At 44.1% G+C, this 15,758-nt stretch overlaps 1 protein-coding gene across 1 annotated transcript in view; it reads right to left on the bottom strand.

The window, feature by feature from the left end:
* Window positions 1–3,451: 3,451 nt before the first annotated feature.
* The window catches only part of LOC119437400 (pre-mRNA-splicing factor ATP-dependent RNA helicase DHX16-like), a 147,399-nt gene continuing 135,092 nt past the window's right edge, over window positions 3,452–15,758 (bottom strand). Inside the window, exons 19-21 of the mRNA XM_037704429.2 lie at window positions 14,843–15,136; window positions 13,027–13,188; window positions 3,452–4,599 (exon numbers count right to left, since the gene is read on the bottom strand). Coding sequence (XP_037560357.1) covers window positions 4,285–4,599; window positions 13,027–13,188; window positions 14,843–15,136 — 771 coding nt within the window. The 3' untranslated portion in view covers window positions 3,452–4,284. The remainder of the gene's footprint in view (window positions 4,600–13,026; window positions 13,189–14,842; window positions 15,137–15,758) is intronic.

Consider the following 15,758-nt stretch of genomic DNA (forward strand, 5'->3'; position numbering starts at 1 on the left):
GAAAACTAGACAAACAGTCGACTAAAGAGAAGTGCAGCCGAATTCTATATGCTCATCAGTGTTGCATGCAAGAATGCCAGTTAGCCATTAAAGAAATTGAGACAAGAATAAATCGGTTGCCCTTAGTAGAATTTTTCATCGCGAAATACTGTACAAACAAGTTTACACATAATGCAAGGTTTTTGCCCCCCTCATATTTTTTTCTTCATAATGCAGTGAGTTCAGCCACCAGGTCATAAAATCTACTAGAGGAAAATTTGACGCTATTGTCTACAGAAGCTGCTAGCTAAACTAGCATAGAAGTAGTTGGTAGTACATTGACTAGTTTGAACTTCACAATTATGGCTCCCAACTTCCTTGTAGCTTCAAAAGTTGGCCTAAGTGAAATGTTTCAGTAGCCAAATGCAAAAAAAAAAAAAAAAAAAAAAAATTTGCATGGTGTCGCTAGTCCCCAGAAAAATACAGATACATGAAACTTGTTTGGAAAACATAAGATGCACTTAATCATTTGAAATTGTGACTTTTGGCTTAATCGCGAGCCACGTATGCTCAAGCCCCAAAACTAATAAGCACGCATAAACAAACACACCTGTGGCTCACACACTGGCGTACATGAAAAGAGAAACATGCCTTCTGGTTTGTTTTCTTGTGTTCATGTTTCATTCCAGTGTGATAACACAATTTTCAGTAAATGTTATCTCAACATTTATCTAGCCATGCCACGGTTTCTACAACCAAGCAGCTAAGGGATCCACTGCAGTTCTCTAGACTATGGCTCAGAGCACAGAAAAATTTATACTTAAGCATATAGTTATACAAAAACAAAGTAATATTGTAAACAATAAAAAATCTACTTGAAGTTTACAAAGGTAATAAGGTTTACAACCTTTAAACAAACAAAGTTGGAGATGTCAAACGTGGCTATGGGCACCAAATATTGCACCTGCAGTATCACAGCCGAGACAAGCCAAAATTGTTACAGAGATGGCACTTAGCTCAATCAACTTTTTGTCTTTTTATATAAGCCTGCATACTGGCAGGCATTTCATGCACGATTTTGAGTCTGCATAACGAGTGCTTTTCTCTCTCAACATGGCAGCCAAGAGTTTTGGGCTATGTCCTAGACCTAGGGTACCAAAAGTTACTGTTGGAAGTGTTGTTTGATCATAGTTTTCATCAAATATAGTGCAAAAGACAAGATGAATGACACGTATTGTCTCCTGTCTATTGCATCCTTTTTACAGTATTCTCTGCACCACCCTTGACAGCAGCACTGGCATCAAAGCACCATACTGGGGATACAATATGTGGCTAGATACACCGAATGCCATGGCAGATGCATTGGCGATCTATATCTTCTGCCACACATTTGCTACACATGTGTTGTTACAATGTTTGCTGCACATGCGTTGTTACAATGGTTATGGCAGCGCACCCATCGATACAACTGCTGGTAACATTGAAATCATGGGCTAGCTATTTGCTAAACTGCAGCTAATTGGGAGCCACCTGCGTGTCCTGCACATGTGTTAAAGGGCCCCTACCAGGTATCACTGAAAATTTTGGTTATACACTGGATGTTATAAGGAGTCGTATGGGGAGCGTTCTACCGCAATAATTTTTCAAATTGCTTCATTGTGACAGGAAGAAATTAAAATGTCACGTTGCCAGGAGGTGAGCTTCAGTGCTACACAGACGCTCTCTCTTACTGCCTCGACTAGCGTCTGCAAGCAACTTTTATTCGCTGCCTTCTCCCTTATCGAAGCCGAGGGACCGGAAGCCAACAACCTTTTTTTCTCTTTCTCTTCTTGCTGCGCAGTGCACTCCCAGTGACAGTGTGGCGCGTTATGCATTGGACAACGTACATACCGAGGTCGTATGCATTAATTGGTGACATTAAAAGTGGTGCGGTTTAAATAGAGGCATTTGTGCATGTGACCTTGACTGTCTGGCTGGAAGCAAGGCTCTCTCGAGAGGAAGAGCGTGCGAGCTTCTCTTTGAAATTTTAACTTTTTTTGTGCAGTGCAACTATATGATACCTTGCAGACACGATTGGCCACCACCTGATCTAAGCACCATGCTTAAATCACATGCTTGCAGTGCCCAAATCTAGTAAGTGGCCCTTTAAACTCTCCATGTCTTGCATAGATTGCCACCATTGCCAACAATGGCCTCTCTACTTCCGATACAACGGCTCGTCTACTTGACTGTCTATCTGATTGTACTCTAAAGCTTCAAATGTGTGCTTGCCACATTATCAACGATTATTCCGGCATCACAATTTTAGATTGAACCCCATAAAAATGCAATAATGCTTCCAACAGCTTGCTTATGCAGGTGACAAAAAGAAACGGTTTGCAGCTGTCACACAGTCAACGCTTGGTGATCACACTCGTGCTACTCCAACTCCCTCACAATGAATCCAACATGTGTTGCAAGACAAGCCACCATGATGTTAACAAAAACCAAAGGCTAATCAAACAAGCCATCAGGACATTCGATGAAGTGACAAAAGTGGGCATGTGGGGAATGTGGGAATAGTACAGAGAGAAATAAAGTTCACAAGAGCAACTTGGGCTCATTAGTATGTAGCACTACCAGCAACACGCAGAACTGTTGTAGACGCCGTCGGCGTTTTGCCCGCGTTCGCACTGAACGCGCGGGCGTCCGTGACTGTTGCCAGTGCCTTCGGCGGTGGCTCGGAGGTTTTCGACCAGATCAGAACTGGACACTCGTCGAGCAGCGTCGTAAGTCTTTGTGCCACCTTCTCGCCTCGCAACGTTTCTATATAAATAAGTTTCTGTTTGTAGATGTGTGCTTACTCGTGCTTAAGCAACTTCACGTGCAACACATGCACGCTACATCTACAAGTACATAACGTCGGAGCAATAGCGCAAACTTGAGACAGGGACAGAGGAGGCAAGACAACACAAGTGCTACAGTGAGGTTCAGCTATAGTAAGAAAACTTTTTTGAGGTGTTTCAGATCCAATGGCCTGATTCAATGCATTAATGTGCATCCACGTGGTCTCATTGCACAAAAGCAGTTGCCTCAGCTCAGCATAGCATGATGGATGACTAATTACCAGAGTGCACACATGCACAGGCCTGGTGCATGCATGCTCATTTTAGTAATGAATAATCTATCGTGCTATGCTTAGAGGCCCTTTTCTGAACCCCCCCGATGGGCCTGTGTTACTTCGCTTTGTAACCATAACATTATTTTAATATATTTAGTCGTCCAAAATCTTGTTTCATAATATATTCTTGGCAACATTCATACAAAATATGGTAAATGATTTCTAATTTGAGGCAAGAAGCACTCTTTGAAACTGCCATGACAGCTAACTGTTTAGGTGTCATGGCACTATCAGAGTACAAACATGAGTAGGGTCATGTTTGAGTGTGAAAAGTCCATTTTTTCAGAGAAAACAAGAAACAAAAAACAAGTACGCCATTTAAAATGATGTATTTCATCTTGATGCTGTTATCAACATGATGTCTATTTTTCTCACCTCGTTGTCCACTTTACATTTTCCTTAAGCAAGCTAAACGGTACTGGTGCACTTAACTGCTAAGAGGGAACAACAAGTGGAAGTAAAAAAAAAAGTCTCTTATTTACCATATGTAGTACAGTAAAAACAAAAACCTTTCCATCTTATCAGTATGCTAACATCCCTACACAAAGACCATCAGTCAAGAAGTACACAGATGCACAGGCCTTGGAAGAGGGTGTAGGTTTTGTTGCATTATGGCTGTGCGCCAGTCTAGGATGTGCCACATACTACTGATGAGTGAAAACAACAGAGTATTGGTATTTACAAGTCGTGCTAAGGTCACCATACAACAATAGTCCACTATGGTGCTCAGCTACAACACAAAAGTGCGTGGCAAAGTGGTAGCGCATTGTAGCTCATACTGAGCGTGATAGTACACACCATCGTGCTCCAATCCTTGGCAGCGGGCAGATCATAATTAATGCAAGTCAATGTTCAGTGTGTTCAGTCCAAGCACACACGTCACAATAAAGTGGATCATAGTAGTGCACCAGCTAAAGCATTACACTTTACAATTGTCCATGTTTGTTGCTAGTGGGTTACACCATGCTCTAGAAGTTGCATGCATAATCTTGCATGGTCCACTGCATCACCCGAACACATCATTCACATATTAGCTGATGTCTAGGTGCAAGTTCAAAATGACGTCTCTGCACAAACAGCACCAGTCATGTGGTGAGAAGATGCTAAGGACCCCCATCTAGGCACGCACGCATGTATCTCTAGGGTCAGTGGACTCGCACAAGATCGGCTCTCGCCTTCCCTGTGTTCTTGGGCATCTTCTTGGTTGAGCTGTCGTCAAGGTCTTTGGCCTTGTAGTAATGTGGTGCTACCTCCAGCAGCCAAGAGTTCTCAATCTCGATGACCTGGCGCATGAACTCCTTGGTAGTGAAGACCAACTCAAAGTAGACCACCCAGCGAGGCAGGTCTTCAAAAAGCGAGCTGTTTGGGTGCATCATGACTGTCTGCTGGTGCTTCACTGTCTTGTAGTGGCCTCCCTTGGAAAAGCGGGCTGTGTGGTAGAAGTATCCGGCTGTGATGGCCTGCATGATTGACAATCAAAAAGGGTAAGTACTTTTGCAGTATTACTACAAAAGGTGTGCACAGATGATAGCTACTGAGACTCGTCACGAGAATGTGACATTTTGGGGTACTATATTTCTTTTGGTGCCTAAAATAACTGTTCCATACTGCAAGCTAGGACAACATGCAGCTGCAATGAATAAAAGCCAAAGAAGGCAGAACAACTGCCTTTTCAGTCTTATTTAGTGTATTTGCACATTTCACAAAGCAGACCACAAGTTCAAGAAGTGTGTGAATATTTCAATTTAAAATTAATTGAGATGGTAATTATTTGTACAGTGAATAGCTGTTTCAGTTGGCATGGTTTCAGAGATCTTTACTGGAAGATCACCAAGTTACCATGACAAATACAATGCTACTTTTCCCCCTCAATTAACCTTGTATAATGCCCCTTAAATCATATGTGACATGCCAAAATCTTGGTAAGAATCTACTCTGAAAAGTTAAAGCAATGGCGCTTAGAAACAATGAAAAAAGGGTAACTTGAATGCCCTGGATGAAAAGCTGAGCTAGTCAGTGAATGCAGCCCATAAATAGGGGAGGAGACAATATGCAAGAGATTGAGACAATGCATGCGCTGGTGCATGAGTTCATGGAAAGTGGATGGCTTATTAGAAAACGTGACATACTCGAAACCAACCAAAAATGACAAAAACTTGTGTCAAAATTGATACCACTTTTGCACACAAACCAATTCTCTTCTTGACCCATACAAAGATTACAGTGATTTTCAAGATTAGTATGATCCCATAAAAAAAATTAATTATGGGGTTTTACATGCCAAAACCATGATCTGATTATGGGGCAGTGGGGGACTCCGGAAATTTCAACCACGTGGGGTTCTTTAACGTGCACCTAAATCTAAGTACACGGGTGTTTTCGCATTTCGCCCCCATCGAAATGCGGCCGCCATGGCCGGGATTCGATCCCGCGACCTCGTGCTCAGCAGCCCAACACCATAGTCACTGAGCAACCACCGCCTCATGAGTATGTCTATGCTTGAACTAGGGGTGTGCAAATACTCGAATGTATAAATTAAAAAGTAACATTCTGAGTAGTCTGATTTGTGAATTAATATGAACGCCTTTACAATGAACGCTTCTACCATAAAATTACTTGTATAACGAAGGACTGCTAACAAAGGTCCTGTCTGAATTCTTATCTTTTGTTAACACAATGGAACCTCATTGATACGATTCTGCATAATATGTTTTTCAAGATGATACATTTTTTAAATCTTTTCCCGGCTAATCTTTCCCCCCCATAGGAGCAGTGTATTTTCATGCGGTTGATACGATTGCTGTTTTCACCTGAAATTGGATGATATGACTGCAAACTGGTATTTCTGAAACTCGCTTTATATTCAAGTGTACTAGATTAAATTACATTCCAATGACCCACAAACAACATGTTAAGGGCCGGCGACACTAGCGGAAGAAAGAGTGCTGCGCGTTGGCAGCAGCAAAACGTGCGCCGCGAAAGCTGCCGCGAAGCAGGTTTTTCGTGCCGTGGGTGGGATCAGGTCCAGGATCGATTTAACTTGCCACGTGCACCGGCAGCAAACGAGCCGCGAGTGAAGCAGACCAATGAGAGCTGCCGCTTTAGTGACGTATGCGCGGGAAACTGGTGTCATGCGGATCCGCCTGACAGCTATTTTCGCACTCGTAGTATCGTCTGCTTGCGTCAGCTTTCACTTGCGCTTGTTTTGGTTGGCTTTTCAGGAGAGATATTCATGCGGTCACGTGGCTGAATGAAGCGCCCTGCCCTTGTCTGCCAGTCGTATCGTTCGTTTTGTGACGCTGCTCTACGGTGTTCCTTTGTTTCGGAATTCTGGGCCTCGTGCTGCCGTCAAGGAAACGCAAGGTGCTGACTTTGAAAAAAAAAAAAAAAAAACAACTCGATATCATCTGCAAGTTCGAAGAAAACCCATAGCAGAAGCGTGTGGATCTGGCAAGTGAACGTGGTTTGTCGGCAAGCGTGAAGAGTTGAATGAGGAAACGGCGGCTTCGTTTTTTAACTTTCAAAAGATCTTGTTTACGGACTTTGAAAAAAAAAAAAAAAAGAAGAAACTTCCGTGAGAACTGATGAGCTATTTTAAAGTTGTTCAATAAAAGTGTGTTAGGTGCAATTCGTCTGATGTCGAGTGATGCTGCTCTGCATAACGGGCGCGTTATGCGCAGCAGTATCACTTGACGCCACAGGAAGCTTTGCTAGTCAGTTTGTCACCAAGTAAGCCTGTTTTCTTAAGTTTTGGGGCTTGCTTTGGATGATACGATTTTTCGATGATACATTTTATTTTCTGGTTCCCGCGAAGATCATATCAACGAGGTTTCACAGCATTCTGAATGCTTCTACAGTGAAGACAACTACAACGAATTTGCCTGTACAATGAATGTGGCGAAATGGGCTTGTTGGTAGATCTTGAATGGCAGTAGTTGAGCGCTTAGTAAAGATGAGGGCAAAAAGGAGACACATAGACACTTATCCCGAAGGTGGTACAATGTCGCACATCATCTACGTGGCATTAGCTGCTACGAGGAGTGGAGAATATGGGCCAATTCCAAAGGTGATGCAGTCTAACACAGCATCTCAAAACGCTATCTGCCACCGGGAAAAATGGAAGAAACTGTAGTGCTCTCGCTTTTATAAACAACTTGTGTGTCTGCATGTCTCCTTTTTTGTTCTCATCTTTACTAAGCGCTCAACTACTGTACAACGAAGGAATATGGCATCCGTGGCACCAGATTTGTTGGTTTACAATTAACTTGCCTAGTGCCACTGTCACTGAGCTGCGGTGCGCAAGAGAGCATCTGTTCACAACCAAACAATGAGCCCAGTGGAAGGTGAGGACTCCGCAGTAGCTACGGTAGCCCACCACCCTCTACACAAAAAGGCTCTAGAAATCACTAAAATCATGCACTATTTGTTGCAACACAGCAGTGACAGCTGACAAATACTTCACGGTTGACGATGTGATGATATGCTCAGAACTGATGACATCTACGAAGCTTGATTATCAAGGATGGGAAGGAGGTGAAGATTGATGAAGGCTTGGTGATGAAAAGCCCGATTTGGGCCAAAAATTATGTAGATCCCATGCACTGTGGGAATCGATCTTATGCAAAGCATTCTGCAGGTAAATGGCTATGCAGCATTGCTTGGGGTTCTGCAAATCATTACCAGATGGACCAACATGTTTGTGTAAGGTGAACAATTGTGTGTGTAACGGGAGCGTATGTATGACGACAGCAGCAAGATCACAAAAATCGCAACGATAACAGTATGATGGCGATGGCACGCCAGAGTTTTTTTTTGTAATCTAACGAAGAAATGTTACAACACAACCTGTTCCATTGCAATCTGGGTCTATCCCGAAGGTGGTGCAATGTCGCACAACATCTACGTGGCATTAGCTGCAACAATGAGTGGAAAATATGGGCCAATCCCGAAGGTGATGCAGTCTAACACCAACGTTAATAGAACCAACTCAGTTTCACAGCTCATCTGAAAACATGGGCTCTGTGGCGGTCGCGAGAACTAACAGCAGTGCAATCGAGTCGTGTTACCGGCAACGGTTCCGGTTGCATGTCTTCTTTGCTGTGGCTGCAATCCGAGTGGTTATGGTGCTGCGAACTTGTGGCGTCCCACAGAAGTTCGTTTGGAGGTTTCAGTGCTCGCACTGTTCTGCGGAGGTGTGAAGCCAGGCTTGTGTCGAGCATGTGATATGCTGACGTATTTTTCACCGGGTTGAACAAGCGGCTACAAGTCGTCAGCTAAGCGCTACTTTTAATGCGTAAACATTCTTTGGCGAGTACCACAGGTCTGTCAAGCGATAAGTGTAATGCCTTGTATCTGCACGAAAACGTGTAATTTGCGAACTTAAAATGTTTAATCATTAAAATGTAGATGATTGGTAGCTTTATAAGAGATATGGAACAATTAAATGATCAGAGTGAATACCCATAGGGATACACAGGGATCCATAGAAAATGCATGGGGAAGCTTATAAGGGATGAGCCAAATCAAATTTGGGGGTGGGCCAGCACGCAATACAACTGTAACTTTCTCCAAGGAAATGATAGCTTATACAGGGTGTCCCGACTATGATGCACCAAGATTTAAAAATATGCAAATGCCACGTAGCTGGACAGAACCAAGGTAATGTTCTTTGCCGTGACCTGGAGATACTTAGATTATTTTGTGCATTCTGCCTAAGTACATAATTAGTCTTAATTAATTAATCAACTTCTCAAATATTATTGGATTAAAAGTGTAAATAAAGAAATTGTAGACCAGCATGAAAAACTCCCTATACAGCTTTCTGTTGCTCAATACATGCTACATAAAAGTTTTTCCCGAACATTAAAGAAGCCCGCGAATACATGCAAAATTGCCGCATGAATGGCCGCTCTAGGCACTATGTCTATAGTTCGCGGGCTTCTTTAATGCCCGGAAAACCACTTTTATGTAGCATGTATTGAGCAACAGAAAGCTATATCAGGATTTTTTCATGCTGCACTACAATCTTCTCACTGACACTTTTAATCCAATTATAATATTTGAGAAGTTGATTAATTAATTGAGACTAATTATGTATTTAGGCGGAATGCAAAAAAAAAATAATCTCAGTATCTCCAAGCGACGACATAGAACATTACCTTGGTTCTGTCCAGCACCGTGGCATTTGCATATTTTAAAATCTTGGTGCATTATAGTTGGGACACCCTGTATAGGAAGTAAGGGAACTCTTCATTTGCAGATGGCAGAATAAACAATAATTTTTAAAGCTGTTTCACACTGTCTGGTAGTTTCTTCCCTCTGCCTCTTCCCACATTAGCTATCCTGCTTTTATCCCCCTTCCGCATAATCGATTATGAACTGCTTCATGTGGTGAGCACATCCAATCACAATTGATGTCGGAGTAGCTTCTCAGTATAGCATAGCCGTTGAAATCGAAGCATTCACATCGCCCTTAGGATTCATACTGCGCTTGCAAAGCTGTCACTCATAGTGAAAACCATGAACTTAAATTACGAAGGCAGTATAGCTTTTCAGTGGAGCAATAAATCGACGGATACTAAGCTGCCGTGCCGCTGCAGCAGCAGCCGACGTGGCTGCTGTGAGCAGCAGCCGAGCAGCCGAGGCTTGTGCGAATACTCAATATTTTTGAATAGTTGAACGAATAATGCGCTATTCGATATTTGCTTTGATTCGAATTTTGTTATCCGAAAATTTCGAAGTATTCGGCTCGAACGAATAGCCACACGCAGCAGGGAGAAGGCAGTTTCGGAAGTTTCGGTTTTGGATTCAGTAATACTTTTCGTAATCCAATCCAAACCCAAGCCAGGAAAACAGAACTATACTCAGAACAAAGGCGTACAAAAATGCATCTCGTCGGTGTGGTGGTGTGGTCGATTGCGTTTAGTGGGCGACTCTGTCTCTGCCGTGGCAGCATTTGATCAATCCCAGCGGCTTTGGACCACTCCAGAGAGCACCATGGGGGACTTGCATGTGGCCAGAAATCCGATCTGGAACTTTTTTATAAATATTCCACCGGGAACCGAAGCTCGATGTCTTAAATGCAAGGCAGTCCTGAAGACCCCGACAAGTACGACAACAACCCTAGCAACGCATTTAAGGAAACACCCCCCCGAATTAACCGAATGTCGAGTTATCCAGGGTATCAAGAAAACAATAAACAAATACTTCACTACGTCATCACGCTTCTATTTACTCAATGAATCGTCAAATCTCGTTTATATTTAGCACAAGACCAGTGCGGAAGCTGAAATTGTCTTCATCTCATGACTGATTAGCGCTAGCAGCGGCGAAGGCCTCGCGACATCCTTCGCGGCGCGCGTTTTCATCTGAGATGCGCTTTGCACACCAACGGGCGCACATCTCGATTATTTTTTCGCCACTCAGCTGCTCGCCAACAAATTGTCCGGCCATCGCGATGTAGCTGGTGCTTTTTATCTTCGACAGCTTTGTACTGAATCAAAGCGAAACTACTGCTTGCCGCAACCGCTGCGAATGAAACCGCGGCCGCTATCGACGATCATGGACGGCGACTTTACGGTTCAGAAGGCAGGCGGCGGCTGACGCACGCACAAAGTCAAAACGAAACTACCGTTCGCTGCAAGAAGTGCGGACGAAACTGCGGCCGGTCGCTATCGACACTGCCATGGGAGGCGACTGCGCAGTTGTGAAGGCACGCAGCCGACGCGCGCATCGAGTGAAAACGAAACTATTTGCCGCAACCACGGCGGACGAAACTGCGGTGGTTATCGACGCGATTAGAGATAGCGACTACGCACTTACAGAGGCACGCGGCTAGCCGCCAACGCAGGTGTTGCGCGCGGCGATAAACGCAAGAATAAAGGCTTTAAAGGTTAGGCACGAAGCGCTTCGGCGTTGCTGTCAGTCACGTGCCGCTTACGATCGCCGCTGAGGACCACGGCGATGCGGACTACGCCGATTCGTTTCGGTTGGACGCTACGCCGTTCTTGCTCTTCTGCGGCGCGCATTTGTGGCGCTCCGTGCATTTTTTTTTTTCCTCCAACGTATACATCAGTGCGCACACTATCGGCACCGACCCTATCTACAAATAGGAGAAACGCGCATGGTGGTAAGCTACGGCCTCCGAGATTCAAGTGTGAACGCTCAGGTGCGCTGCCCGTTCTCAGAGGTTGGGTGGCTAAAAGCTGCTTGCGTATTTATTGCGCAGTTCGTGCGTTGCTGTTACGCACTGTGATGTGCTTTTTGACACTCGGGCATGGGTAATGGAGGTTCTTTCGATGAAGCACACCTTGTGTTCGCCGTTTTAGACACTTGTCGAGAGCGGGACCAGGGAAAATTTATCAGTGGCTCGCGGAACCCCGAGCAGGGGCCTGCAGAAACCGTAGGTTCCGCGGAACCCACTTTGAGAACCCATGCTATAATGCATACTTCAGAAGCATGTGACGAAGGTCGCGGCTCTTTGCACTGTGCAAAAACATATAGTTGTACTAAAATTTAAGTCATGGGAGTTGGCGTCCCCAAGAATACAAAGCTTATGAAAGCATGCTGCAGTTTGCAATTTCTGGGGCCACATTGCTGCAGCTGCCTTCAGTGCCACTTTTGTTCAGCCTTGGAAGCACCTTTTCCCTCATATTGCTACTCCTTTGCCTCCTGTTCTGTACACCAAGCAGGAGCACCCTTAGCACCTTCACATAGCTCGTCACTTCGAGCAGCCCATGATTAGGAGTGTAGGCAATGCCGAAGGTCGACCTGGACAACGAATGTGCCCGTACACGTCACGAATATGTGAGAAACATGCAAACCATCCAGCTGCAGAGCATATTCACAAAGATGGGGAAGTAAACAAACTGGCAAACTAGGCAACTCTAGGTTCTGCCATTCACCAAAAGTCTGGCTTGGGAGCACAGTTGCGTGCACATGGTCCCACATTTTGCAACTCGGTGCCATCACACCGTTTCACCCCTTTCCACTTTTTTGAGCTTATAGACCTCATGCATGCATATATGTACAGTCGCAATCAAAAGTTTGGAGACCACGGTACCAGCAAAATATTAAAATATATTCAAGCGTAGCTGCGCAGCCTGGAATTGGTTTAATGCATTGTATTGGCCAAACAAGTGCGCGTACACTTGCGCACTTGATTTCAGCCGGAATGCCCAGGCTGCAAACAAAAATTAAAAATCGCGGCACCTTTGGTCTCCAAACTTTTGATCGCGACTGTACATCTTAGGACATTGAGAAGTTGGCTTTTCTGCATGGCTCAGTCACCTGGCGGTTGAGCTTGCTGTATAGTATATGGGAGCAAACACAGCATCTCTTAGAAAAGCTTAATGACAATAACGATAATAAAAATAGGGTGAGGGCTTGGGATTTCCACACCATGCTTCATCATTAGTGGACGGCACACACATCATTTGCAGAAAAAGAAAAATCTGAATTTTGATGTCTGTACCACTTCAATTCTAAATTTTACCTTCTCACTTCCTCCTCCACTTGTGCACTAGTCAGCCAAAATAAGGAGCACTAGCCTGTTTTCATCATGTCATAGAGCATCTAATAATTATTTGCAACAATGCCTTCCTGTATGCAATGCTTCTAGCAAAAAGAAGACACAGAAGAACCAGGAGACACACAAATACAGCTGCTGCTTCTCTAGGTCTGTGTTCCTCTGCACTGTTCAAATAAATGAGCTGTGACAAGCTATATTGCTTGGCTTTAGAAGCACTCACTGATGGGCAAGTTGGCTCACGTGTAGGGAAGACATAAAAGTACAAACTAAGATATTTACATAGAAACACAAGGAAGCCTGGCCTTCAAGCTTTGCCCATGGAAGACTTCAAGCTATAAATGTGCGAGCATGTACTGACCTTGCGAATGGTGACACTATCGTCCCTGTTAGACAGCAGTTCAATCTCAACCCGCTCCATGAGCCCTTGAAGCTGGTCACGAATGTCACGAGCCCGCTTCATGGACCGCTGCTGTAAGAAGTTCTCGTAGCACCACTGGGTCGAATAGTCAGTGTCGACCCACTGCAGAAACAGGCACAAATCCACAAGTGATGCTCAATAAAAATATAAAATTGATCAAATGAAAAGAACAAATTGATTTTGATTTATGTCAAAAATCTAGCGCAGCAGCTGACAAAGATTTAACTATCTAAAAATATATTGCTAGTCTTGCACATAAAACCAGAGCAGGATTGGGATACTATGTGCATTCCTAAAAAAAATGAGCTCTAATGGAATGCACAATGAGATTGGAGACGACACAAATGGCTATCAATATTGCTCGCAGTTTCAAGTGAACTATGAATAGGCGTTTACAAACATCAAAGGCCAGTACGCATGATGGCTTATGGAGCAGATGCGCACAGAACCATCTGGGTGCAGTACAGTCACACAGATTGCAGAGCAGACAGACCAGGCAACTGTTGGCCTCACCACCCTCCAACAACCTGGCTTGACAGTAGTTGAGAACATGCATTCCGAGTCTAATTGAGCCATGGTGCTTTAGAGTCGAGATCCCTCAGCAGTAAGTTGTTCCAAGAGCAGAACATGCTGAATTTGAGAGCAAAGAGGCATCCACTTTTTTTCGTTTGTGCCAACCATGGCCGAGCTAGTGATGTCAAGTGATGCAACATCTGTACTAGTAATCTGATTCTGTCCATTGTATGGATCCCTTTACAAGCAGACAATAACCATCAGAACCCACCAAACGCAAAGCAAATACCCTTTGGTTTTAAGAAAGAAAAAAAAAGCAATTGAAACACTGCCCAGTGCTATGCAAGATGCCTACGAAAAGTGGCTGACCATTCAAGCAATACAGTTAACAAAGACCTTGATCGTGGACAACACACTCGCAGTGAATAGTGCAGTCTTCAACTTACAGATGCCTGAAGTCCAAAAGCAGTGCGAGTATTAACCTATTCCGGGCCAACTAGTTTTTTTTTTTTCAGGACTCCACCACAATTTCCTGAATCTTTTTATGCCCGATTCATTGTGAACTGCTTTCATTATTGTAATATCAGGAGTTCATTCGTTATTTTCTGTTGTGTGTTAGTGGCAATTTTTTCATTAGAAGAGTTGCAGATGGCAAGGCCACATAAACAGTCTATATGAAGCTTGATATTTCTTGGAACAGATGCTAGGCATGCTTTTGTTGTGCTCCATGCAATGTGTTATTGCTGGTGATGCGAGGCAAGAAAATTGCAGAGGCACCAGTGCCGAGGTGTTTTTGTCAAGCTATGTCCACGTGAGACAGGCAGATAGAGGCTCTAAATCTGCCCCACAATTGTCAGCACTAAGTTGAAGTTTCAAACATGGCACACTAGAGCTTTCCAGGTCTAATAGTTTACTTCAGGGGAAGAAGCATTCAAAAACACCACAATTACAGCATCAAAAAAAGGCTGCAGTCGCCTAACTCTGCCCCACCATTTTATAACCCAGAGGAACCAGACTTCTGCAGTGTTTATGCCAACCACGTCCACGAAATAAGCTTTCTGGGAAGCTGGCACCATTTAATAGCACCATAAGGCCTTACGCATAGAAAAGAAAATAATGTTGGCTGAAGCCACTCAAATAAATTTATAGTAATGCAGCTTACCCTACGGCAGGGCTACTTTTTGCATACAAACGTCGCAGATGTTTTATTTGTGTTTTGTTCTAAGAACACAAGGAGCCATACCTGGTTGTAGACATTCATGAGCGTCAGGTGGTCCCCAGCCGGGGAGAAGAAGTTCTTGCGTGCCGTGTCAGCATGTATGGCCTTGTCCTTGGGCCGGTAGAAGACAGAGCTGTTCACTGACAGCATGGCAGCGATGGTGAGCACCTCCTCTGAGCAGCGATACTTCTCAGATGCGATGAGCATTTTGGCCATCATAGGGTCAACGGGAAATTCAGCCATCCGCCGGCCCAGTTTTGTGAGCTCACCCAAATGGTTCAGAGCACCCAGCGCATACAGTTGCTCCAGGGCAAGCACCTGCAGTGATGGCAAGGTGACAGGGTATGTTCCACAATGCACCTGTTACACTGGCTCAGAAACTAGGGGATTCTGCTGCTGAAAAACATTTCAGGTTCCATTCTTGTCCAGAGCAGTGAAGCTCCAATAAGAGTGCAAGTGCGAAGGCACATACATGTCAGCTGAGATTTTGGGGTGTGCTAGAGGACTACAGGTCATTGAAAGTAAGCTGGAACCCTACAATTAAGGTACCTCTCACAGCCCAGCTGTCACTTCGTGAGAAAAATCAATCACTCTATGAATCAACTTTCCAGAGAAGTCACGAAACAAATTTGTCACACAAAGCAGCTAAAATGATTCCATTAGAGAATTTTGCATTCTATTAGTGAGAAACAATTTCAATTAGGGAACAAATATGCAATAGTACTATGTTGCTGAAATTAAAATGAATGTGGAAGTGGGCAGCACAAGTGATGTGTGAAGGAAGTAACCAATGGCTACAAGTAAGAGAAATAACCTCAAGTGAAGGCCAATGCAGCTGTGGACAGCGAAGAATTGGTTGTAATTAAATGAGGTTACGGGTAACTGCAGAGCACTGGGAGAGACAGACGAAATTCTGTAAGTAATACTGACAACTTCACAA

Source organism: Dermacentor silvarum, chromosome 1 (assembly GCF_013339745.2).
Source record: "Dermacentor silvarum isolate Dsil-2018 chromosome 1, BIME_Dsil_1.4, whole genome shotgun sequence".
Taxonomy (NCBI): domain Eukaryota; kingdom Metazoa; phylum Arthropoda; class Arachnida; order Ixodida; family Ixodidae; genus Dermacentor; species Dermacentor silvarum.